We start from the raw sequence: 21,812 nt of genomic DNA, 5'->3' as shown, positions 1-21,812 counted from the left end.
CCTCTCCTCTCCTCTCCTCTCCTCTCCTCTCCTCTCCTCTCCTCTCCTCTCCTCTCCTCTCCTCTCCTCTCCTCTCCTCTCCTCTCCTCTCCTCTCCTCTCCTCTCCTCTCCTCTCCTCTCCTCTCCTCTCCTCTCCTCTCCTCTCCTCTCCTCTCCTCTCCTCTCCTCTCCTCTCCTCTCCTCTCCTCTCCTCTCCTCTCCTCTCCTCTCCTCTCCTCTCCTCTCCTCTCCCCTCCCCTCCCCTCCTCTCCCCTCCCCTCTCCAAGCCATTGTCCCTCCCCCTGCCCCCCCCAGCCCTTCTCCCCACTCTCTCCCCAGCTCTCCTGCAGCCCTTCAGCTCCTGCCAGCCTGCTCCAAGCTCTCCCTTGCAACCTTCTCTGCAGCCTCAGCAGCCCCAACTCTGCCAGCCTGGCCCCACAGCAGAGCCTCTGCAGCCTCTGCTCCTCTTGGTGGCCTCCTCTGGATGCTCTCCAGCAGCTCCAGGTCCTTTTTTGTTGCTGGGGGGGCGGGGGGCAGAGCTGGAGGCAGTGCTGCAGGTGGGGGCAGAGCAGAAGGGCAGGATCCCCTCCCTGGTCACCCTTTCTGCCATTACTTCTTTAATGATTGCTGCTTCTATTTCTTTACTGTTACTCCCTGGTTGCACTACCACAGAACCACAGAAAGGATTGGGTTGGCAAAGCCCTCTGAGGTCATCCAGTCCAACATCAACCCCACCACAGCCACCAAACCATGTCCCCAGGTGCCATGGCCACAGGGTTCTGGACCACATCCAGGGATGGGGACTCCACCACCTCCTTGGGCAGCCTTGGCCAGTCCCTGACTGCTCTTGCAGAGCATAAATTGCTCCTCGTGGCCAACCTGAACCTCTCCTAGGGCAACCTGAGGCCATCTCCTTTCATATTACCACCTGATACCAGGGAGAAATGCCCAGCCCCCCCAGCTGGCTCCAGCCTCTTCTCCTCCAGAGAGCAATGAGGTCTCCCCTCAGCCTCCTCTCCTCCAGATTGAGCTCCCTCAAGTCCCTCAGCTGCTCCTCCCCAGCCCTGTGCTCTGCTACTGTGATCTGCGTTAAACCAGCACTGCTCAGCCCCCTCCTGGCCGCTGCGTGGTGCCCTCGGGGGTCTCCCAGCCCCCCGTGGGGGGTCGTGCTTGTACCTTTCACTGCACCGAGGAAGGCCTTGAGGTCTTTGTAGAGTTTGTTGCCTTCATTCTGCAAAGCAACGCAGCAAAGGGCACATGGCAAAGCCAGCCCCAAGGGCTCCTGGCGACTCACCACGAGCAAATGGGCACGGAAGGACCTGAGGAGGGTGCCAAGGGATGGTGTAGGGCTGCCCCCCCCATGCCCACCCACAGCCCTTCCCCGTGCCCTCCGTGACCTGCTGCAGCTGGAAGTTGTAGGCACTCTGCTCGAACTGCTCGTCCTTGGTCTCTACTGTTTTGCCCAACTTCTGCAACACCTGGCAGGGAGAGAGGGGGAGGAAAGCCCTGAGCCTGGCACTGCCCACTGAGTTCCACCTCCTGGGGGGGGCACTGGGGTCAGCACCGAGGAGAGCCCTTCTCGGGTGGTGCTGATGCAGCACGCAGGCTCCAAGCGGGGGCTGGGCTGGGGGATGCAGAGGTTCAGCTCATCCTTGGGTGCTTTCTTTCCTCATGCCGAGCGATGGCTCCTGGAGCGCTGAGCCCCTCCCTGCCCTGCAGGAGCAGCTCTGCACGCAAAGCCCTGGATGCTGCCTGCCTGGTGCTGAAGGTGAGGATGGTTTGCGGCCGAAGGCTGCCTCCAGAACTACCCTCGCAGGAGCACAGCGAGGCTGAGGCCACGTAAGAGGCTTTGGGGTGTCAAGAGGAGGATGAAACCCTGCAGGAAGTGGCCATGGCCTGGCCGGGGCTGATAGAGGCATTGGGGAGCTGAATTTAGCCCCGAGGTCTCATCAGGAAACTCGGGAGTGTGGGGACCTCAAAACGGCAGCTGCTGCCTCCTTCCCTGGGGAGAGGAAAGGAAAGAGGCACCCCCAAACCTCCCCAAACCCCTCTTTGTGGCTGCTTCCGCAGCCCTTCCCCCTCCCTTCCTGCGCTGCTGCTGCTGCTGCAAGCGGTGCTGGCTCTGCTGGGACCCAGGACCACGCTGGGGCTCCTAAGCACTGCCCCCTCCAGCCAGCCCCCGAGGGACCCCAGGACAGCACTGCAGGTCCCTCTGTAACATCTCGAAGGGGGTTTGGGAAGGGAAGATGCCACTCGCAGAGCAGCAGCTGCCAAGGCAGCTTGTGGCACTCTCGGGAGGTGCCATCAGGTGCTAAGCTTTGGAGGGTCACACAGAAGCATCCGACTGAAGCCCCTAGGAGCACCCATGGGTGCTGAGCGGCGCCCGTGGGCCACCCCTCTCAGCACCAGAGAGCAGCAAAGGACAGAGCAGAAGAGGAGGGATTTAGGGGTGGGGGGTCAGGGGTGGGCACTGGCTCATACCTTCTCCTGCGCCCGGCTGAAGCGCTTCTGCACCTGCCTGGCAAAGAGCCCGGCCCCGCCGCTCCTGCCCTCGGCCATGGCTGCAGCTCCGCTCCTGCTCGCAGCCTCCCGCTGCGGTTGGGGCTCTGCACGGAGGAAGTTTGAGGCTCGCCAGCTACCGGCATCCGCCGAGCACCCGGGCACCGCCAGCACTGCCACCCCCCCCCCGGAAAGGCACCCGGGGCCACGGGTGGGGCCAGAGAGGGGCCAGCAACCTGTGCCTGCCCCGCGGCTCTTCCTCCAGCCCCTGGGCTTGCTTTTCCCTTCGGGGTTGGTGCAGTTTTGGGGCTGGTCTTTTAATCCCTGGCGCTGTGGCACAGTTTGCCCTGATGGGTGCAGCCCTGGGGGGGGGTGGGGTAACAGTCGACGACAGAGGCTTGCAAAAGAGACTGAGGGGAGGGAGAGAAATGCAGTAGGTGGCAGGGAAAAGTCACAGCCTGCGGCCCCAGATGCCTCCTGCGGCTCCAAGGAGCTGCACAGCTGCCCGAGAGGGTGGTGGGGGGGGGATGTGTCTGTGGAATTTTGCCCTCTCCCATCACCTGCAGAGTTCCTGCCTGCCCCAGATGCCTCCTGCGGCTCCAAGGAGCTGCTCAGCTGCCCGAGAGGGTGGTGGTGGGGGGGGGGGGGGGGGGGTGTGTCTGTGGAATTTTGCCCTCTCCCATCACCTGCAGAGTTCCTGCCTGCCCCAGATGCCTCCTGCGGCTCCAAGGAGCTGCTCAGCTGCCCGAGGGGGTGGGGGGTGTCTGTGGAATTTTGCCCTCTCCCATCACCTGCAGAGTTCCTGCCTGCCCTGTGGCTCGGGGCTGTTTTGGGGAGGTTTCAGAGTCTCCCTTTCCTGCCAAGTGCAGCTGAGACTGCCCCGGGAGACAAAGTGCTGCTCGCAGTCAAAGGGCTCTACCTTGGCACGGGGACGTCTCCTGGGTGACCTCTGCACAAAACCAGCCCTGCTGCCAGCCAGGGCACAAGATGCAGATGTGGCTGCCAAGGTGTCAGACGTGTCCCAGGGAAGCACCCAGCTGCAGCCTGAGCTCTTGTCCTGTCATTAGTTACTTGGGGCCATCATCATCCTCACTACGACTTGCTTTTAGGGAGCTGTAGAGAGCAGTGAAGTCTCCTCTCAGCCTCTTCTTCTTCAGCCTGAACAGCGACAGCTTCTTCAGCACCCAGGAGGGGAAAAAGCCCAACAACGCTGCCAAGTGGCAGCCAAAGAACGGGAGAGAGCTGCTGGATGCACCCTGGGCTTTTCAGAGCCTTGCCCTCAGCTGCTTCCCCTCCAAGCGGCTCAGAACCGCTGCTCCCTGGGGGGCAGGAAGAGGCTCAGTAGCTCTCCGCAGCCCTTCAGCCCCCACAGCCCGCTGGGGCTCCCACATCCCAGCACAGCTGCCACAGCTCGGGGCTGTTTTGGGGAGGTTTCAGAGTCTCCCTTTCCTGCCAAGTGCTGCTGAGACTGCCCCGGGAGACGAAGTGCTGCTTGCAGTCAACAAAAACGACATCTCTCATCGCAGAGCCCTGGAACTGCCGATGGTGGAGGAGCCGCTGGGGGTCATCCAGCCCCTGGGGGTCATCCAGCCCCTGGGGGTCATCCAGCCCCTGGGGATCATCCAGCCCCTAGGGATCATCCAGCCCCTGGGGATCATCCAGCCCCTGGGGGTCATCCAGCCCCTAGGGATCATCCAGCCCCTGGGGATCATCCAGCCCCTGGAGATCATCCAGCCCCTGGGGATCATCCAGCCCCTAGGGATCATCCAGCCCCTGGGGATCATCCAGCCCCTGGAGATCATCCAGCCCCTAGGGATCATCCAGCCCCTAGGGATCATCCAGCCCCTGGGGGTCATCCAGCCCCTGGGGATCATCCAGCCCCTGGGGATCATCCAGCCCCTGGGGATCATCCAGCCCCTAGGGATCATCCAGCCCCTGGGGATCATCCAGCCCCTGGGGGTCATCCAGCCCCTGGGGATCATCCAGCCCCTGGGGGTCATCCAGCCCCTGGGGGTCATCCAGCCCCTGGGGATCATCCAGCCCCTGGGGATCATCCAGCCCCTAGGGATCATCCAGCCCCTGGGGGTCATCCAGCCCCTGGGGATCATCCAGCCCCTAGGGATCATCCAGCCCCTGGGGGTCATCCAGCCCCTGGGGATCATCCAGCCCCTGGAGATCATGCAGCGCAGCACTCAGGCAGAGCTCCCAGCCCCCACTGTTGCTGCTGAGCCACCACCGCTGATCCACAGCCTTCAGCACCACATCCAGGCTGCTTTGAAACCCCTCCAGGGATGGAGACTTCACTGCCCTCCCTGGCAACCTGGGCCAGTGCCTGATGCCTCTTGCTGAGTAAGAATTGTTCCTCATGGGCAACCTGGACCTCCTCTAGGGCAACCTGGGACAGTTTTCTCTTGTCCTGTCACTTGCTGCATGTGAGAAGAGCCCAACCCCACCTGTCAGAGAGCTGCAGAGAGCCAGAAGGTCTCCCCTTAGCCTCCTCTTCTCCAGACTCAACACCCCCAGCTACTCTGTGTCACATCTGTGTTCAAGGCCCTTCAGCTTGGTTGCTCTTCTCTATTCCAGCACCTCAATGACCTTCCTGAATTGAAGGACCCAAAACTGAACCATCACCAACAGCCCCACATCCTTCTGCCCTGAGCAGCTCTCCAGCCACTCAGCCTGCATGGGGTGGTTGTGACCTAAGTGCAGGACCCCGACATTGGCTTTGTTGAATTTCATCTCATTGGCCTCAACCAAGGATCCAGCCTGGCCAGGACCCACTGCAGAGCCTCTCTGCCTTCCAGCAGATGGACACAGCCACCCAGCTTGGTGCCACCTGAGAACCTGCTACGAATGCCCTCACCCAGATCATTGATAAAGGTCTGGAACAGCAGCTCCAGCTCTGAGCCCTGGGGAACACTGCCTGGGCCTGGCTGCCAGCTGCAGCTGATTCTCATCCCAGTGCTTCACCCAGCAAAGCCTGCCCCCATCCCAGCCCCCAGCAGCCAGGAGGATGCTGTTTGAAGGCCTTGCTAGGGTCCAGGTAGATAACATCCACAGCCAGTGACCAGGTGGTCACCTTCACATAAAAGGAGGTCAGACTGCTCAAACAGGACTTGCCCTTCCCAAACCCAGGTTGTTGAAAAGGGAGCTGGCTTTGGAAGAGAGATGGAGTTGCTGGCAGGGAAAACTCCTGATCAGATGTCTCAGGTACCCTCTGCACCTCCACATCACTGCCCGTGGAGGACCTCTGCAGAATTTCCTCCTTTCCCATCATCACCAGGACTTGTGACTGCCCCCAGAGCACAGTGCCAGCTGCCTTTGGCACTGACCCTTCCCTAAGGCGTGGGGAAGAGGAGGGCCAGAGACAGAGGGGAACTGTGGCCCCAGGGTGCTGCGGGTTGGAGCAGAAAGGGGCTTCAGTTGGATGCTTCTGTGTGACCCTCAGCAGTGCTCCAAAGCACCTCCCGAGAGTGCCACAAGCTGCCTTGGCAGCTGCTGCTCTGCAAGTGGCATCTTCCCTCCCAAACCCCCTTAGAGATGTTACAGAGGGACCTGCAGTGCTGTCCTGGGGTCCCTCAGGGCTGGCTGGAGGGGGCAGTGCTTAGGAGCCCAATCGTGTTGCTTTTGCACTGTCCCTTCCCTAAGGCGTGGGGAAGAGGAGGGCCAGAGCCAGAGGGGCACTGTGGCCCCAGGGTGCTGCGGGATGGAGCAGAAAGGGTCGCTGGGCTGCGGGACAAAGCATCCACCCAGGAGCTGAGGAGCTGAAGAGATTTTATTGCCACAGGCTATGGGCCCGGGTGGGCTCAGCTGAGAGCTGGGGCAAGAGGGTGGCCGTGGCTGAGCCGGGGACCGGAGTGCGCTGCCGCTGCTCAGTTCTGGGCAATGACCTGGAAGGCGAAGAAGGGGAAGGGGTGAGGCAGGCGGCAGGGGCAGAGGCGGTGCCCTGCAGCGCTGGCAGCGGCAGGGGCTCGCCGTGGCTGCCCGGCGGCGCCGTGGCCTTACGCTCTGGATCCAGGAGATGTAGGCAGAGACGCGGGTGAAGACGGTAGGCTTGCGCAGGACGTTGCAGCCCTTGCTGGAGACGAAGCTGGTGACGCCGTGGACCTGGTACTGGCCGTTGACAGCGCAGTGCAGAGGGCCGCCGGAGTCACCCTGGAGGGGCAAGGAGGAGGAGGAGGAGGAGGAGGAGGAGGAGGAGGAGGAGGAGGAGGAGGAGGAGGAGGAGGAGGAGGAGGAGGAGGAGGAGGAGGAGGAGGAGGAGGAGGAGGAGGAGGAGGAGAGTGAGAGTGGGCAGCAGGGCTGCGGGTGGGCTGCGTGGGGCCGCGGGGCGCCGGGACCGCACCTGGCAGCCGGAGCGAACGCCGTCCCCGCCGGCGCACACCATGGTGTTCTTGACGGTGGAGCCCCAGTAGGAAGAGCTGGAGCAGGTCTGGTAGTCGACCACGGGCAGGACTGCCTGCAGCAGGACGTTGGAGAGCTGCCCGTTGCCTGCGCACAACCGAGCCTCGGTTAGCGGAGCCCTGCGGGAGCCACGGCCGCCAGCGCCCCCCCCCCCGCCCCCGGTCCCTGCGGGGCAAGCCCCAAAGCAGCAGCGTGCGGGACAGCTCCGTGGCTGGAGCGAAGCCCTGCGCGCCGCCTTCGGAGAGCTGAAAGGGCTGAAAGAACTCCTTCAGCCCCCCGGGTTGGTCAGGTTCGGGGCGACCCGGGGCGAGCAAGAGCCCTTGGCACTCACTGCGGGTGAGCCCCCAGCCGGTGATGTAGCAGGGGGTGTTGTTGGGCAGGATGTATCCAGACTGGGGCAGGTTGGCCAGCTGCACGTACTGGTTGATGGTGGCAGAGCTGCCCAGGCGCAGCAGGGCGATGTCGTAGCTGGGGAGAGGAGGCAGAGGCTGTTGGAAGAACGCCCCCCGCTGCCAGCAGTGTGCTCCCCCCCAGCCTCCTTTCCCGAGTCCGTTACCCTGCAGCGGCGTCGTTGCTGTTCCAGTAGGGGTGGATGATGATCTTGCTGACGCTGAAGACCTGCTCGCTGCCGTCGTTGGCGTTGAGGTTGTGCTCTCCAGCCACGACACGGAAGTTCAGGTTCCTGGTGGCAAGGGGGAAGCACGCAGGGTCAGAGCAGGTCTGAGCTGGTGCATGCAAGGGCTCGACGGAGGAGCAGCAGTGGTCCCAGGGGACTGCGTTGGCACAGCCAGAGTTTGCGTCGGGCGAGGCTGTTGGCTGCACACGTGGAGGGTGAGGTCCCCGTCCCGCCTCACCTATCCACGCAGTGAGCTGCTGTCATCACCCAGTTCCTCTGGATCAGGGAGCCTCCGCAGGTGTGGTACCAGCTGCCGCTGGCGTAGTACTGGAGAGAGATCTGGGCAGAGGGGGAGGCTGTCAGCGCCTGGCCCCAGGGGTTGGAAGCCTCCCGGAGCCGGGAGCCTGCCCCCGGCAGGGACCCACCTGGGAGGGCCAAGCGTGCGAGCGCGCCTCGGTCCCGCCGACCACCCGCTGCAGGCCATCGAGGTCCTGCTCGGAGCAGCGTCCTGCAGGAGGGAGGAGAGGGGACAGTGAGTGGGCAGCAAGGGGGTTGGCAGCAGCCGGCGAGGCTGCAGAGCTGCCGGGGAGGACGCACCGCAGAGGGCGAGGGCGGCGAGGAGCAGCAGCTGCAGCAGCATCATCGTGGAGCACGGCGAGGTTTGGTGTGTGGCCGGGGCTGCAGCGCTGCTGCCTTTAAAGGGGCTGGAGAGGGAGGGATGGGAAGCAGCGCAGGTGGCACAGGCTTGCCCGCAGCCTTGGTCTCTCTTCCAAAGCACACACGGCCCTGCAGCTCAGGGCTAGGGAACTCAGCACCTTTGTGCCTCAGGCTCGAGCAGTCAGACCACTTCCAGCACCCGGGCTGGAAGACAGGGATGAGAGCAGAGCAAAGCCCCAGCAGGAGCTGATCAGTGACCTACTATACCCCTTAGAGACATGCAAGACCCTGGGGCTGGATGGCATCCACCTGTGGGTACTGATGGCACTGTTGGCACCAAGCTACTTCCCATCAGTGCTGGCAAAGAGGGTGGTAGAGGCAGGGGCAGGTCCTCGCTGCCTGGAGGTTGGCAAACATGGGCTAGAGATAGGACCCAGGGAACTGCAGGCCTGCCAGTCTCACTTCCATGCCAGGGAAGGTCATGGAGGAGGTCACCCTGAGTGCCAGGATGCAGCACGTGCAGGGCAAGCAGGAGATCAGGCCCAGCCTGACTGGGTTGATGTAGGGCAGGTCCTGCCTGACAAACCTGATCTGTGCTGCAGTGACCGTGGAGTGGGTGGGAGAAAAGCCCCTGGGTGTTGTGTACCTGAACTCCAGTCCAGCCTTTGACACAGTGCCCCACAGCCTGCTCCCAGGGGCTCTGGCTGCTGCTGGCTTAGATGGGTGGGCACTTCCCTGGCTAAAAACGTGGCTGATGGCCTGGCCCAGGGAGTGGTAGGGAATGGAGTTAACTCCAGCTGGAGATCAGTCACAAGGGATCCATTCAACCTCTTCATCAGGATGAAGTGCACCTTCAGTGAGACTGCAGATGGTGCCATGCTGGGCAGGAGTCTTGATCTGATGAAGGGCAGGAGGGCTCTGTAGATGGACCTCACTAGGCTGTGGGTCCACAAAGCCAAGGGCTGGGTCCTGCCCTTGGGTCACAACCCCCCCAGGGTGGCTCCAGGCTGGGGGGGCAGAGTAGCTGGAAAGTGTCTGGTGGAAAAGACCTGGGGGTGCTGGTTTACAGCAGCTGAATGAGCCAGGGTGGCTGAGAAGGGCACCAGCAGTGTGGCCTGGCTCAGCAATGGTGCTGAGCAGGGCAGGGATTGTGCCCCTGGAATGGGCACTAGGGAGGCCACAGCTGGAATGCTGGGGGCAGGATTCCCTCAGTGCCAGAAGGACGTTGAGGAGCTGCAGCAGAGGCAGAGAAGGGCAACGGAGCTGGGGAAGGGTCTGGAGAAGAGGCTGGGGAGGAGCAGGTGAGGGAGCTGGGAGGGGTGAGGCTGGAGGAGAGGAGGCTGAGGGCAGAGCTTGAGAGGCTGTGGCAGGGCCTGAGAGGAGCTTTGTGTGAGGTGGGGGATGGGCTCTTCTCCCTGGTAACATGAGGAATGATTTCTTCCCCTTGAGGGCTGCCCAGGCCTGGCCCAGGCTGCCAAGGGCAGTGGTGGAATCCTCATCCCTGGGAGGCTTTTGACGGCTGTGGAGCTGTGGTGCTGAGCACCATGGTCTAGAGGTGACCTGGTTGTGGAGCAGTGGCTGGAGAGCAGCCTTGGTGCTGGTCGTTGGCTTCACCTAGGTGGCAAAACCCCAAGGCAGGCAAAGACCCAAGAGAGCAGCTGCTGCTTTCCTGCTCTTATCTGGAAGGAAAGCAGGGATCTGATGGGGAGAAGGACTCCAAACAATGCCTGATTTGTGCGCTCGGCACAGAGGGGAACAGCGAGGGACAGCAGCAGAGCTCCCGCCCCGCTCAGGGACAGGACAGCTCCGTCCGGAACGGCTCCAGCTGCGCCACGTCACTGCAGGAGAGGCTTGCAGAGCACTTCTGGAGTGTTCCCAGGGCAAGGGGAGGGAGGGAAACTGAAGGAGAAGAGGGCTGGGAAGCCCCAGGAAGCCGGAGACGAGAGGTGCGTAAAATAAATCATCTCTTTATTCTGAGGTCCTATGTCCAGGGACAGGTTCTACGTCCAGAGGTTCTCCCACCCCTCCCCCTCATGCCACCCCAGGAGGGTTTTTCCCCTCCCTCCCTAAATGAAAAGGCAACGAAGTGGCAGCTACAGCTACAGTTGTGGGGCTTGAAGAGCACCGGGGGAGGGAGGAGATCTCTCATTGCCAGGCTATGCCGAGAGCCCCTCTGGGAGGCTGCTGCGGTGCCTCCAAGCTGTGTGCTGTGGGAAAACCTCTCCTGCAGGCGATGCTGAGGGCAAGCAGAACCAGCCCTGGGCAGCACCACCTAACAACAACCCCACAGGTATTGATCTACCTTCCCCCCCACTCAGCTTCAACCCCTAAAAGCAGACACAGCTCAACCTCTCCCCTCCTGCTAAGGGTGATGGACAAAGCTGCTGGTGCCGAGGCAGGAGAGGGCCAGATCCTGGCAGCCCACCCCCCACCTCATGCCACCCCAGGAGGGTTTTTCCCCTCCCTCCCTAAATGAAAAGGCAACGAAGTGGCAGCTACAGCTACAGTTGTGGGGCTTGAAGAGCACCGGGGGAGGGAGGAGATCTCTCATTGCCAGGCTATGCCGAGAGCCCCTCTGGGAGGCTGCTGCGGTGCCTCCAAGCTGTGTGCTGTGGGAAAACCTCTCCTGCAGGCGATGCTGAGGGCAAGCAGAACCAGCCCTGGGCAGCACCACCTAACAACAACCCCACAGGTATTGATCTACCTTCCCCCCCACTCAGCTTCAACCCCTAAAAGCAGACACAGCTCAACCTCCCCCCTCCTGCTAACGGTGATGGACAAAGCTGCTGGTGCCGAGGCAGGAGAGGGCCAGATCCTGGCAGCTCCTTGACGTTCCTGGAGTGGTTTCCTTGCTTGCACCAAGCCACAATCCACTCTCTGGTGGGGTGAGCTGCACACACCACTCACCATCCTCCTCCTCGTTGGCAGGAGCATCCCACTCAGCTGTCTGGTGCTTGGCAGCGTGGATGAGTTTTTCAGTGGGAATTTTAGAGTCTCTGACTGGAGCTGGGCAGGGGAAGGATGGGCAGGACCCAAGAGCATCCTCAGGCAGCTCCATGAAGAGCATCCTTGGCCGTTTCAAGCTCTGTGGGGGTTCCATCAGCTGAGGTTGGCTCTCTGAGTTGCCAGCTCCAAAGGCACAGGACTGAGGTCAAGGCAACCATCAAATGCAGCATGTTGAAGGCTTTCACTTCTTAAATAGCAACAAAGGGGAAGATTTCCTGGTTTCTGGCTTCCTGAGCACGGCTGGGGGCTGAAGCTGCTCTGCTCCAAGCTTAGGTGAAGGCCCAGAGCTGGTGGGGGTCTGCTGGGTCACAGGGAGCCATTGCTGGGTGCTTCCCCCGTGCAGTCAGGCAGGTGCCGGACGCTGGGTTCTTAATCAGTCGATCCTGGCAAAGAGCAGAGAGAGGTCAGCAGCTCCAGGCTGGTGAGCTGCAGAAAGGATGAGGTGCAGGGGAAGGGGCAGAGAAGCCTCACAGTGGGGCTGGTGTCAGAATCATAGAACGTTTTGGGTTGGAAAAGGCCTCCCAGATTGTCCAGTCCAATCCTCAACCCGACGCCACCAAAGCATGGCCACACAGCTCTGGAACACCTCCAGGGATGAGGTCTCCACCACCACCACCTCCCTGGGCAGCCTGTTCCAATCCCTGACCACTCTGGCAGGACAGAAATTGTTCCTCATGGCAAACCTGAAACTCCACTGGAACAATTTCTGGCCATCTGCTCCCAGCACCCAGGGAGAGGAGCCCAACCCCAACCCCTGGCTCCAGCTCCTCTCAGGCACCTGCAGAGAGCCCCAGAAGGTCTCTCCTCAGCCTCCTCTCCTCCAGCCTCACCCCCCCCAGCTCCCTCAGCTGCTCCTCCCCAGCCTCTCCTCCAGACCCTTCCCCACCTCCACTCCCTTCTCTGCCTCTGCTGCAGCTCCTCAATGCCCTCCTGGCACTCAGCTGCCCAACCCTGCCCCCAGCTCTGCCCTCCCCACTGCCCACTGTAAGGGCACAATCCCTGCTCTGCTCCTGCTGCCCACACCACTGCTGAGCCAGCCCAGGCTGCTGCTGCCCTCCTTGCCCACCTGGGCACCCCCTGGCTCAGCTCCAGCTGCTGCCAATCAGCACCCCCAGGTCATTTTCTGCTGGGCAACTTTCCAGTCACTCTGCACCCAACCTGGAGCCTTCCTGGGTTTGTTGTGACCCAGGGGAAGGACTCAGCCCTTGATCTTGTTGAACCTCACCCCACTGACCTCAGCCCACAGATCCAGCCTGGCCAGATCTCACTGCAGAGCCTCCTTGCCCTCTGTACAGCAACCTCCACCCAGTTTGCAATCTGATCCAATCTGCAAACTGGCAGAAGGTGTCTGGATCTCCTCATCCAGAGTGATAAAAACCTTGAACTAGCTCCAGTACTGGGTCCTGGGGACACCACTGGTGACCAGCCACAAACTGGGATGCCACATCCCCTCAGGTGACTCAGTGCCAGGACAAGGCACAGTGGCTTGGAGCTGGAAGAGGGGAGATAGGATGAGAGGGAAAGGATTGAAGCTTGAGGAGGGCAGAGGAAAGGAAGATAGTCCTGAGACTGAGAGTGGGCAGACACTGGCACAGATTGCTCAGGGAGGCTGTGGCTGCCTCCTCCCTGGAGGTGTTCCAGGCCAGGCTGGACGAGGTCCTGAGCAGCCTGTGCTGGTGGGAGATGTCCCTGCCCCTGGAACTGGATGAGCTTTGAAGATGCCTTTCAACCCTAAACCATTCTCTGCTTCCTGGGATGAAGATGAGCTCCTCACCTGGGTCAGGTCCCACTCCTCACTGGCTGGCACATGCCCAGGCTTCCCTCGGTACTGGCAGGGACCCAGCTCGGTGGGGCCCGCCCGTGCCTGCAGGCACAGCTCCTTGCCGATGTTGTGCCGCAGCTCCCTCTGGCTTGTGTACTCAAAGTACTGCGGGGAGAGCAGAGAGGAGGCATCAGGCTCCTGCTCCCGGAGGAGGTCACTGCCGGGGCACACAGACAGCAAGGGCAGGAAGGGGAAATGCTGGGGCTTGGTGAGTGCCCACCTGGTTGCCCCCCATCCCGTGGCAGGGGTACATGATAAGTGGTTTCCCACCCTGGTTGTTCTCACCGACGTCCAGGCAGCTCTTGGTGCCCTCGTTTCTTATCTGCAAGGGGGAAAAGGAAGGGGCAGGAGGCTGAGCTGGGCTCTGAGGGCACGGGGTGGGCACCCGCCTTGGCACCGGGCTTTGCGGGGCACTGAGGGATTGCTGCGCAAGCACAAGCCGGCGCCAGGCGCCGTGTGCGGCTCCCTCGTCCTGTGCAGGAGGTGCGGAACGCCTGCGCCAGCGGCTCCGTCCCACTGAGGCAAAGGTGAGCGGAGCCCGGGACGAGGCTCCGGGAGAGCAAGGGGAAGGGAAACCCGGACGGGAGGCGCCACCCGGCCCGGTCCCGCCGCGGCTGGCACCGGCGGCTGCTGCCTCCTGTCCTGCCCGGGGACGCTTGGGCTCAGCCCTCAGCTGGCTCGGAGGAAAGGAGCTTGGTTTGGGCATCCCCAGCGTGGGGGCTGGAGCAGCAGCTCCGTGTCCTGCCCGGGGACGCTTGGGCTCAGCCCCCAGCTGGCTCGGAGGAAAGGAGCTTGGTTTGGGCATCCCCAGCCTGGGGGCTGGAGCAGCAGCTCCGTGTCCTGCCCGGGGACGCTTGGGCTCAGCCCCCAGCTGGCTCGGAGGAAAGGAGCTTGGTTTGGGCATCCCCAGCCTGGGGGCTGGAGCAGCAGCTCCGTGTCGTGCCCGGGGACGCTTGGGCTCAGCCCTCAGCTGGCTCGGAGGAAAGGAGCTTGGTTTGGGCATCCCCAGCCTGGGAGCTGGAGCAGCAGGTCCGTGTCCTGCCCGGGGACGCTTGGGCTCAGCCCTCAGCTGGCTCGGACGAAAGGAGCTTGGTTTGGGCATCCCCAGCCTGGGGGCTGGAGCAGCAGCTCCGTGTCCTGCCCGGGGACGCTTGGGCTCAGCCCCCACCTGGCTCGGAGGAAAGGAGCTTGGTTTGGGCATCTCCAGCCTGGGAGCTGGAGCAGCAGCTCCGTGTCCTGCCCGGCCCCCGGTGGCGTTGCCAGGGGCGCCCCGCCCCGTGCCTGGTGCTGCTGGCACGGGAGGTGGTGGAAACTTTCATCTCCTCTGCCCAGTGCCACCCAGTGCCACATCCCCGCCGGTCCTTCCCCCTGGAACTTGCTCCGGACCAGCTCTGCCGGATTCCAACTCTTTTCCTCACCAGCCAGAGCCCGAACCAGCCTCGCCAGCCGCAGACAGAGGCGGCGACGGACGCGGACCCCCAGGGGGCAGTGCCTGCTGGGGATGCCCTAGGCAAGGGCTGAGGCCAGCAGGCTGCTGCGGGCAGCCCTGCACTTACTGCTCCGTAGAAGGCTGGAGTCAGGTCGGGAACGGACATCTCCGGGTAGACGTTCTGGAGGTACCAGGTGAAGTTGTTGCAGCGGAGCTGCTCCCTCAGCCTGCGGCGCTCTGTAATGTCACCATACGTCTTCTATCAACGAAGTCATGTGAGAAAATTAAACGAATCTCCAAAGCCAGCAAGGAAAAAAAAATCCCAAACCCCCTCCTGAACCGAGGCTCAGAGCTGAGGGAAGTCCTCCTGGCTTGGCTGCTGCCTGCTGTGCTGTGCCCCAAGGCTTTGGGGTTGTAAGAGAATAGGAAATGGTGTAAAAATCGATGAGTTTCTGTTAGAAAAGGGTTTGGTGAAATAAAGAAATTAATAAAATAGCTTTCCCCCCCCCCCCCCCCCCATCTTTCCAACTGCAATTGCAAGCTAGGAGCAGCTGTGGAGCTGTTGGAGGAGAGCAGAGCCCTGCAAAGGGACCTGGCCAGGCTGCATGGGTGGGCAGAGGCCAAGGGCATGAGACTGAACAAGGCCAAGGGCAGGTTCTGCACTTTGGCCACAACAACCCCAGGCTGGGGCCAGAGTGGCTGAGAGCAGGCAGGAGGAAAGGGCCCTGGGGGTGCTGGCAGAGAGGAGCTGCAGAGGAGGCAGCAGTGCCCAGGTGGGCAGCAGAGCCAATGGCAACCTGGGCTGGCTCAGGAGCAGTGTGGGCAGTAGGACAAGGGAGGTTCTTGTGCCCCTGTGCTCAGCACTGCTCAGGCCACCCCTGCAGTGCTGTGTCCAGCTCTGGGCTCCTCAATTCAAGAGAGATGTTGAGGTGCTGGAAGGTGCCCAGAGCAGGGCAGCAAGGCTGGGGAGGGGCCTGGAGCACAGCCCTGTGAGGAGAGGCTGAGGGAGCTGGGGGGGTGCAGCCTGCAGCAGAGGAGGCTCAGGGCAGAGCTGATTGCTGCCTGCAGCTGCCTGCAGGGAGGCTGTAGCCAGGTGGGGGTTGGGCTCTTCTCCCAGGCAATCAGCAATAGTACAAGGGGACACAGCCTGAAGTTGTGCCAGGGGAGGTCTAGGCTGGATGTTGTTAGGAAGTTGTTGTCAGAGAGAGTGACTGGCACTGGAATGGGCTGCCCAGGGAGGTGGTGGAGTGCCCATCCCTGGAGGTCTTCAAGAAAAGCCTGGATGAGGCACTTGGTGCCATGTTCTGGTTGACTGGCTAGGGCTGGGTGCTAGGTTGGACTGGCTGATCTTGGAGCTCTCTTCCAACCTGCTTGGTTCTACGATTCCATGATTGTCTGATTTCCCACCTCCAGGCTGTGCCCACCTCCTCCCCCTCCACAGGCTTCGAGCCCCGAGCAGGCTCACACCACCACAGGAGAAAGCAGCTGGCCACAGAGTGTGTTCAGTACCTCTCTGGCCATCTGTGCAGCTTGCTGGTTCCTCCTGTAGAAGATCTCCTTGTAGTCATCCATCCAGACCTCAGCCAGGCGGACCAGGTTCCTGGAGATGACCTGGGTGCCCTTGGGGAAGGTGTGAGGGCTCTTGGAGCGGAAGACATGACCCACGACGGAGCAAGGGATGATCTCAACTTGACCTCCACACTGCCAGACCTGGGGTGGGGGGGAAAGGGGGGAAAGGAAAAGCCTGAGGTATGGAGGGGCCCACCCTCCACGTGCCCACACTCCTGAGGATGCTCTCTGAACGTCCATCCTTACCCTGAAGGACATCTCCACGTTCTCACCCCCCCATATCTCCATCTGATCATCGTAGGAGCCAATGTGCTCGAAGTAGGACTTGGAGATGGCAAAAAGGCCACCAGCAAAGGTTGGGGACCTACAGGGGAGGGAGAAGTAGGGTACAGGAGGGTACAAATCAAAACACAACAGGAGGAATCCAAATGCTGGGGATACCACAACCCTCAGAGAGTGCAGCTGTGGTGCCTTCATCTGCCCCAGCTAGGGGTGGCTGTGGCAGAGGGGGCAGGTTGGGCTGCCAGGAGGGTACAAAGGCAGCAGTAGCAGTGACACTGAGTGGCTTTGCTGCCAGCTCTGGACTCTGAGTGAGAAGAGGGGGGGTGGTGGATATTGTTACTGCAAACCTATCCCTGCAGAGAGTGGTGGAGGTCAGAATGCAAGAAGCAGAACACCCCACTCAGCCTCCAGCTCCTCTCATCTTTTCCGTCTGAGGCTTGGGAGGGGCTGGAACAGAGGAGCTTTGATTGAGCAAAACCAGAGAAAAGGGATCCAGGGAGCAGCTGCGTTCGTGCCCGGAGGGAGACTGCTCCCTGTCAAAGGGACCTTTATTGGCACGGGGACGTCTCCTGGGTGACCTCTGCACAAAACCAGCCCTGCTGCCAGCCAGGGCACACGATGCTGATGGGGCCGCCAAGGTGTCAGGTGTGTCCCAGGGAAGCACCCCGGGGCGGGGGGGGGGGGTGGGGGGGAGGAAATTGGGCAGCGTTTCTCTGCCTGCAAAACAAAGAGCTGAAAGCAGGGGGCTGGGCACAGAGCGATCCGCAGGGGCCATTCTTGCTGTGCCAGTGCCGCTGCCATCCCGTGCCCAGGTCGCTGGGTATCCGAAAGAGAGAAGATGCAAGACAGCAATGAAAGCCTTAACGAGAGGCTTTGCAGAGGCAGGGAGGTGGCTGGAGGCGACTCAAAGTCGGTTGTGCCAAAGGCCCTTTAGAGCTCCACCTTCTGCAAACCCCAGAGGGAACTTTTCTCCTCTGCCAGCTCCTCGCTCGAGGGTCACTTGCCAGTCACAAACCACCCGAGTGCACTCTAGCCAAGCATTTGGTGGGGGAAGGGACAGCAGAGGCACCAAAACCGGCAGGGAAAACACCAAGAAAGGAGCAAAGCCTAGAGGAGGAAGGAGCTGCCTCCTGGCACGGAGCCCCCAGTCCTTTGCCGGCCCTGCCTGCCCCTCCCTGAGCCCACTGCAGCACCCAGCACGCTCCATGCTGGCTCTGAGCCCGCTGTAGCCAGGGCACAGCCAAGCTCTGAAGCGGGCAGCGGTGGCCCTGGGTGGCTCACTTGATGGGGAAGGTCTCGTCCTTCCTGCGCTGCCTCTCTCGGGGGGGGACGAGCTCCCAGCCGAAGGTGAGGCTCCAGTCGAAGTTGCCGCGGCTGTGCTGCTTGCCGTGCTGCACGGGCCGGGAGAACTCGAAGGTGTTGAGGTCGATGGTGGCAATGTCAGGGCTGACCACGGCCCTGGGCTCCTCGGCGATGCGGGACAAGAGAGGCTCCAGCCAGCCGTGGAAACACTCGCCTGGGGCGTGGGGAAGAGTTGGCCGTTGAAGGCAGACGACTTCAGCCCTCCAGCTCGCCCAGGAGCCGCTCGGGGTTGGTGACTACTCACAGTGGGCATCCAGAAAGGTCAGGACCTCCCCGCTGGCCACGCTGGCCCCCAGCAGCCGCGCCGTGATCAGACCCTTGCGCTGCGCCTGCCGCACGACTCGCACGATCTGCAGCTGCTCCACGAAGTGATCCAGCTCGGCCTGCAGGTGCTCTGCAGGGACAGCAAAGCCTTGGCAGCGCCAAGCTGCCTCTTCCTGCACCCCCCCTCCCCCCCGCCCCCGACCACCCTACTGCCCCCAGTGCTTCCCTGCCCTTCGCGGGAGCTGCTGCTGCTGCTGCTCACACCCTGCCCCCCCCCCCCCCCCCCAGGTTGCAACCCAGGGACATCCTCATTCCAGAAAGCCTCTGGCTACAGGCAGTGGATTTGGCTGAGGAGCCACCACCTGCCCTGCCTAAGCCCCACCAGAGCTGGGCCAGGGGGCGTGAGGAGATCTTGCACCCTGCGGCTGCAGTGTCCCCGGGACCAAACGACTGAGCTGACACCGAGGGAAGGGACAACGGGCAAGGGGCACCCAGGGAAACTGGGAGTTCTCTGCCCCTTTGGCAGAGGCAGCCACACAAAATCTCAGGATGGCCAAGCGAGAGTTGGGATGTCCAGAGACTCATACTGGGAAGAGATTCCCAAATCCAAACTGTCCTCATCACAGTACAAGCTGTGACACGGGTGACAAAGCCCTGCACTGCCCTGAGCTTCTGCTGCTTGGGAGCTCCTCTGGAGCCCGTGCAGATGCCCTGAGTGTAAAGGGAGCTTTTATCTCTGAGGCAACGGCAAAGTCTCCTGCTCTCCAGCGCTCAGTGCTGAACCACAGGGCTCATTGCCCTGGTGGAGCTGGGGAGGATGGCAGCTGGAGGGCATGCGGGCGAGGAGACGGCAGGGTGCGGGGGGAGCGTCCCAGTTTCACAGAACCATGGAATCATGAATCTTGGACACAACCTCTGAGGTCATCCAGCCCAACCTTCTACCCAGCACCTCCATGGCCATTAAACCACATCCTGCAGTGCTACATCTGCCCTGGTTTTGAACACATCTGGAGGTGGTGACTCCACCACCTCCCTGGGCAGCCTGTTCCAGTGCCCAACCGCTCTTGTGGGACAGAAATGCTTCCTTTAACATCCAACCTAAGCCTCTGCTGGTGCAGCCTGAGTTCTTGTCCTGTCATTAGTTACTTGGGGCCAACATCATCCTCACTACGACTTGCTTTTAGGGAGCTGTAGAGAGCAATGAAGTCTCCTCTCAGCCTCTTCTTCTTCAGCCTAAACAGCGACAGCTTCTTCAGCACCCAGGAGGGGAAAAAGCCCAACAACGCTGCCAAGTGGCAGCCAAAGAACGGGAGAGAGCTGCTGGATGCACCCTGGGCTTTTCAGAGCCTTGCCCTCAGCTGCTTCCCCTCCAAGCGGCTCAGAACCGCTGCTCCCTGGGGGGCAGGAAGAGGCTCAGTAGCTCTCCGCAGCCCTTCAGCCCCCCCAGCCCGCTGGGGCTCCCACATCCCACCACAGCTGCCACATCCCTCCAGCCCGGGCACGCTCTTGAAGCTCCATCCCTCCGCGGCTCCTGCGCTCCCCCCGCAGCTCCCACCCACCATCCGTGCTGGCGTCGTCCACCAGAACGATCTCCTTCAGCAGGAGGGCCGGGGAGGTGTGCAGGACGCTGTACACCGTCCGCAGCAGCGTCGACCAAGCCTCGTTGTGGAAGACGATGACGACGCTGGTGCTGGGCAGGGGGGGGCACCGCTTGAATTTCTGGTCAATGCACCTCCAGGAGAGAAAAGCAGTGGCCTGAGCAAGGTGGGGGCACGGCAGGAACAGCAGCCCTCGCCCTAGCCAGCAGCCCAGCGGACTTCAGCTGACTTCTTCCTTTCCCGCTGCTGCTGCCCAAGCGAATTCCATGCCAGCCCCAGCCCCGGGTGCCCCCCACTGCCTCCACTCCGCTTGCTAGGCATGGAGAATCGCCTGCCAGCACGGGGCATCCAATTTCCACGCCAGGGCCGGACTCCTACCTCCCATTCAAACCTTTCTTCCACCCCCAGCATCCCCCACAAGCCTTCCCCAGCCCACTCGCCCCAGCAAGCAGGGCAGGGGGCGGGGGGGAGGGAGGGAGGGGAGGGAGGGGCCGATGCTTTAATCTGGCAGCCAGCGGGCAGAGGGCAGACGAGGAAGCTTCTGGAGGTTCCCCTGCTTGCCTCATTCTCCCAGCCCAGTGGGGTCTGGGGCTGTTCCAGTCGGCTAAGAACAGTCAAAGGCCAATTACTGGAGGGGTTGAAAGGAAAGAGGGAGAGGAGGGAAAGGGGAGGAGACGCTGGAGGCAGCCGGGCCGCCAGCAGGTACGCGGCGACACAAAGCACGGCCGCTGGCTTTTGTCCTTGGCCACCAAAGCAAGCAGCAAGGGCAGGGAAATGGGCGCAAGAGCCGCTCCTGAATGCAGATCTCGGAGGCTGGGGCTGCCTGCAGCTGGCCTCCCATTCTGTCCGCCCAGCAAGAGGCAGGGACCTGCGGGCCCCAGCTCGCTTCGCTTCCCCCGAAGCTGCCCGGCCCCGGGAGCAGGAGAGCCGCAGGGCTGCGGGCACAGCAGCTCTTACTCCGGCGGGCGGCTGTCGGGGCCCAGCGCTCGCTGCAGGGAGATGCGGTCGCTGGCGAAGGCGTTGAAGCAGTGCTTCTCGTAACCGCGCTCCTTCTCCTTCGTCTCCTCTGGCGTCCAGCGATCCTTCTTGAAGGCTTTGCCATCGGCTCCAGGGCTGGCAGGGTCTTGGGGGGGCCTCTCCATCAGCGGCTGAAGCTCAGCTGCCGTGTAGACCCCGGGCAGGCAGGAGCGAGTCCCGGGCACTGCTTCTGCCGGCTGCACCGGAGCCCCGATCTGCAGCTTGGGCATCGAGTCGCGAAGGTTGTGCACTGCCCCCAGCATCAGGTCGAGCACCTGGTCCTTGCCCTGGACGATGTTCTTCAGCCAGGCTTCCTCGCTCGCCTGCCTCTTCCCCACGTCCTTCTGCAGCGTGAAGAGGAAGACGACGAAGGCTGCGCCTGCCAAAGCCACCTTCAAGGGGCTGCAGCGTCTCCGGAAGAGCCTCATTGCTTCCCCCTTGCACTTCCCACGCTAATCCCCCGCCGCGATGCCTGCTTCAGGGCGTCTCCAAGCGCTTCATGGGGATCTGCTCCGCTCCACTAACCTGGGCAGAAGGAGAAACACTCACAGGTCAAGTGGCAGACTGCGTGTCCCTTGGCGGCACCTGCTTGTTACCCACCTGTGCCTTCAACACCGAGCATCTCTCAGCCTAAAGTTCACTCCCCGCAAGGTTCACTCCCCAGGGGCTTTTGCAGCCTGAAATCCACACACCAAACAAACCCTGAGGAAAAGCGAGCTTGGGAAGAGGCTGTGAGCTGTGCTGCCTGCAGCCTCCGTGAGCAGGGGACATCCCCAGCAGCTTCTCCTGCCGCTGAGCCAGCGGCTGCTGCAGCCACCCCTGTCCCCTCCCCACCTGGGCAGGGAGGGCACAGCGCAGCTAAACCAAAGGCGCCAGCAGTGGCCGAACGCTTTGGGTGGTGTGGGGAAAGCCTCTTCCCAGGCGTTTTTCCTGCCTGTGGCGTCGCTGGGACGGAGAAAGCTGGGCAAGACCCCGCGGCGCTCTGCTGTCGGCTGAAGCGCAGCAGCAGGTCGCTGCTCGGTGCCCGGTGCCCGGTGTCTGGTGCCCTGCCCAGCCCGGTGGCACCGAGAGCCCGGCACCGACAGCAAAGCCTCCAGCGGGCCCCGGTGAAAGCCCCGAGAGCGGCCGAGCTTTGCCTCCGCCAGCAAACCTCCCGCAGCTGCACTTTGTGAGCTGCTGCCGCTGGAGCATGGACAAGCTCCGCGGGAGCCTTTCAGCAGCATCTCCTCCTCCTCCTCCTCCACTCCGCAGCGTCCCCCCCTCCTTCCTTTCCTTTCCCCTTTTCTTTGCATCGCCTTGGCAATGCT

General features: G+C 62.3%; 2 protein-coding genes and 1 long non-coding RNA gene across 3 annotated transcripts; all 3 read right to left on the bottom strand.

The window, feature by feature from the left end:
- Positions 1–1,156: 1,156 nt before the first annotated feature.
- LOC135173911 (uncharacterized) lies at positions 1,157–2,582 on the bottom strand. Its single transcript, XR_010301552.1, has 3 exons — positions 2,462–2,582; positions 1,378–1,458; positions 1,157–1,211 (listed from the first exon to the last, which is right to left on the bottom strand). It is a non-coding gene; the product is annotated as an uncharacterized LOC135173911 (long non-coding RNA).
- A 3,654-nt stretch (positions 2,583–6,236) lies between these two features.
- CELA1 (chymotrypsin like elastase 1) lies at positions 6,237–8,155 on the bottom strand. Its single transcript, XM_064141118.1, has 8 exons — positions 8,097–8,155; positions 7,925–8,007; positions 7,738–7,838; positions 7,440–7,565; positions 7,215–7,351; positions 6,825–6,970; positions 6,485–6,634; positions 6,237–6,369 (listed from the first exon to the last, which is right to left on the bottom strand). Exons 1-8 carry the CDS (start codon positions 8,140–8,142, stop codon positions 6,352–6,354), a joined length of 807 nt encoding a protein of 268 aa, XP_063997188.1. The 5' UTR covers positions 8,143–8,155; the 3' UTR covers positions 6,237–6,351.
- Positions 8,156–10,630: 2,475 nt separating this feature from the next.
- GALNT6 (polypeptide N-acetylgalactosaminyltransferase 6) lies at positions 10,631–20,933 on the bottom strand. The gene is made up of 10 exons (XM_064141119.1): positions 20,446–20,933; positions 19,450–19,622; positions 17,871–18,020; positions 17,546–17,780; positions 16,229–16,346; positions 15,923–16,123; positions 14,541–14,672; positions 13,205–13,306; positions 12,937–13,089; positions 10,631–11,545 (listed from the first exon to the last, which is right to left on the bottom strand). The coding sequence occupies exons 1-10, from the start codon at positions 20,931–20,933 to the stop codon at positions 11,432–11,434; spliced, it is 1,866 nt and encodes a 621-aa protein (XP_063997189.1). The 3' UTR covers positions 10,631–11,431.
- Positions 20,934–21,812: the final 879 nt, after the last annotated feature.

Source organism: Pogoniulus pusillus, unplaced genomic scaffold (assembly GCF_015220805.1).
Source record: "Pogoniulus pusillus isolate bPogPus1 unplaced genomic scaffold, bPogPus1.pri scaffold_131_arrow_ctg1, whole genome shotgun sequence".
NCBI lineage: Eukaryota > Metazoa > Chordata > Aves > Piciformes > Lybiidae > Pogoniulus > Pogoniulus pusillus.
Note: the sequence above shows the minus strand (reverse complement) of the source record. Positions and strands in the feature narration are given on the sequence as shown.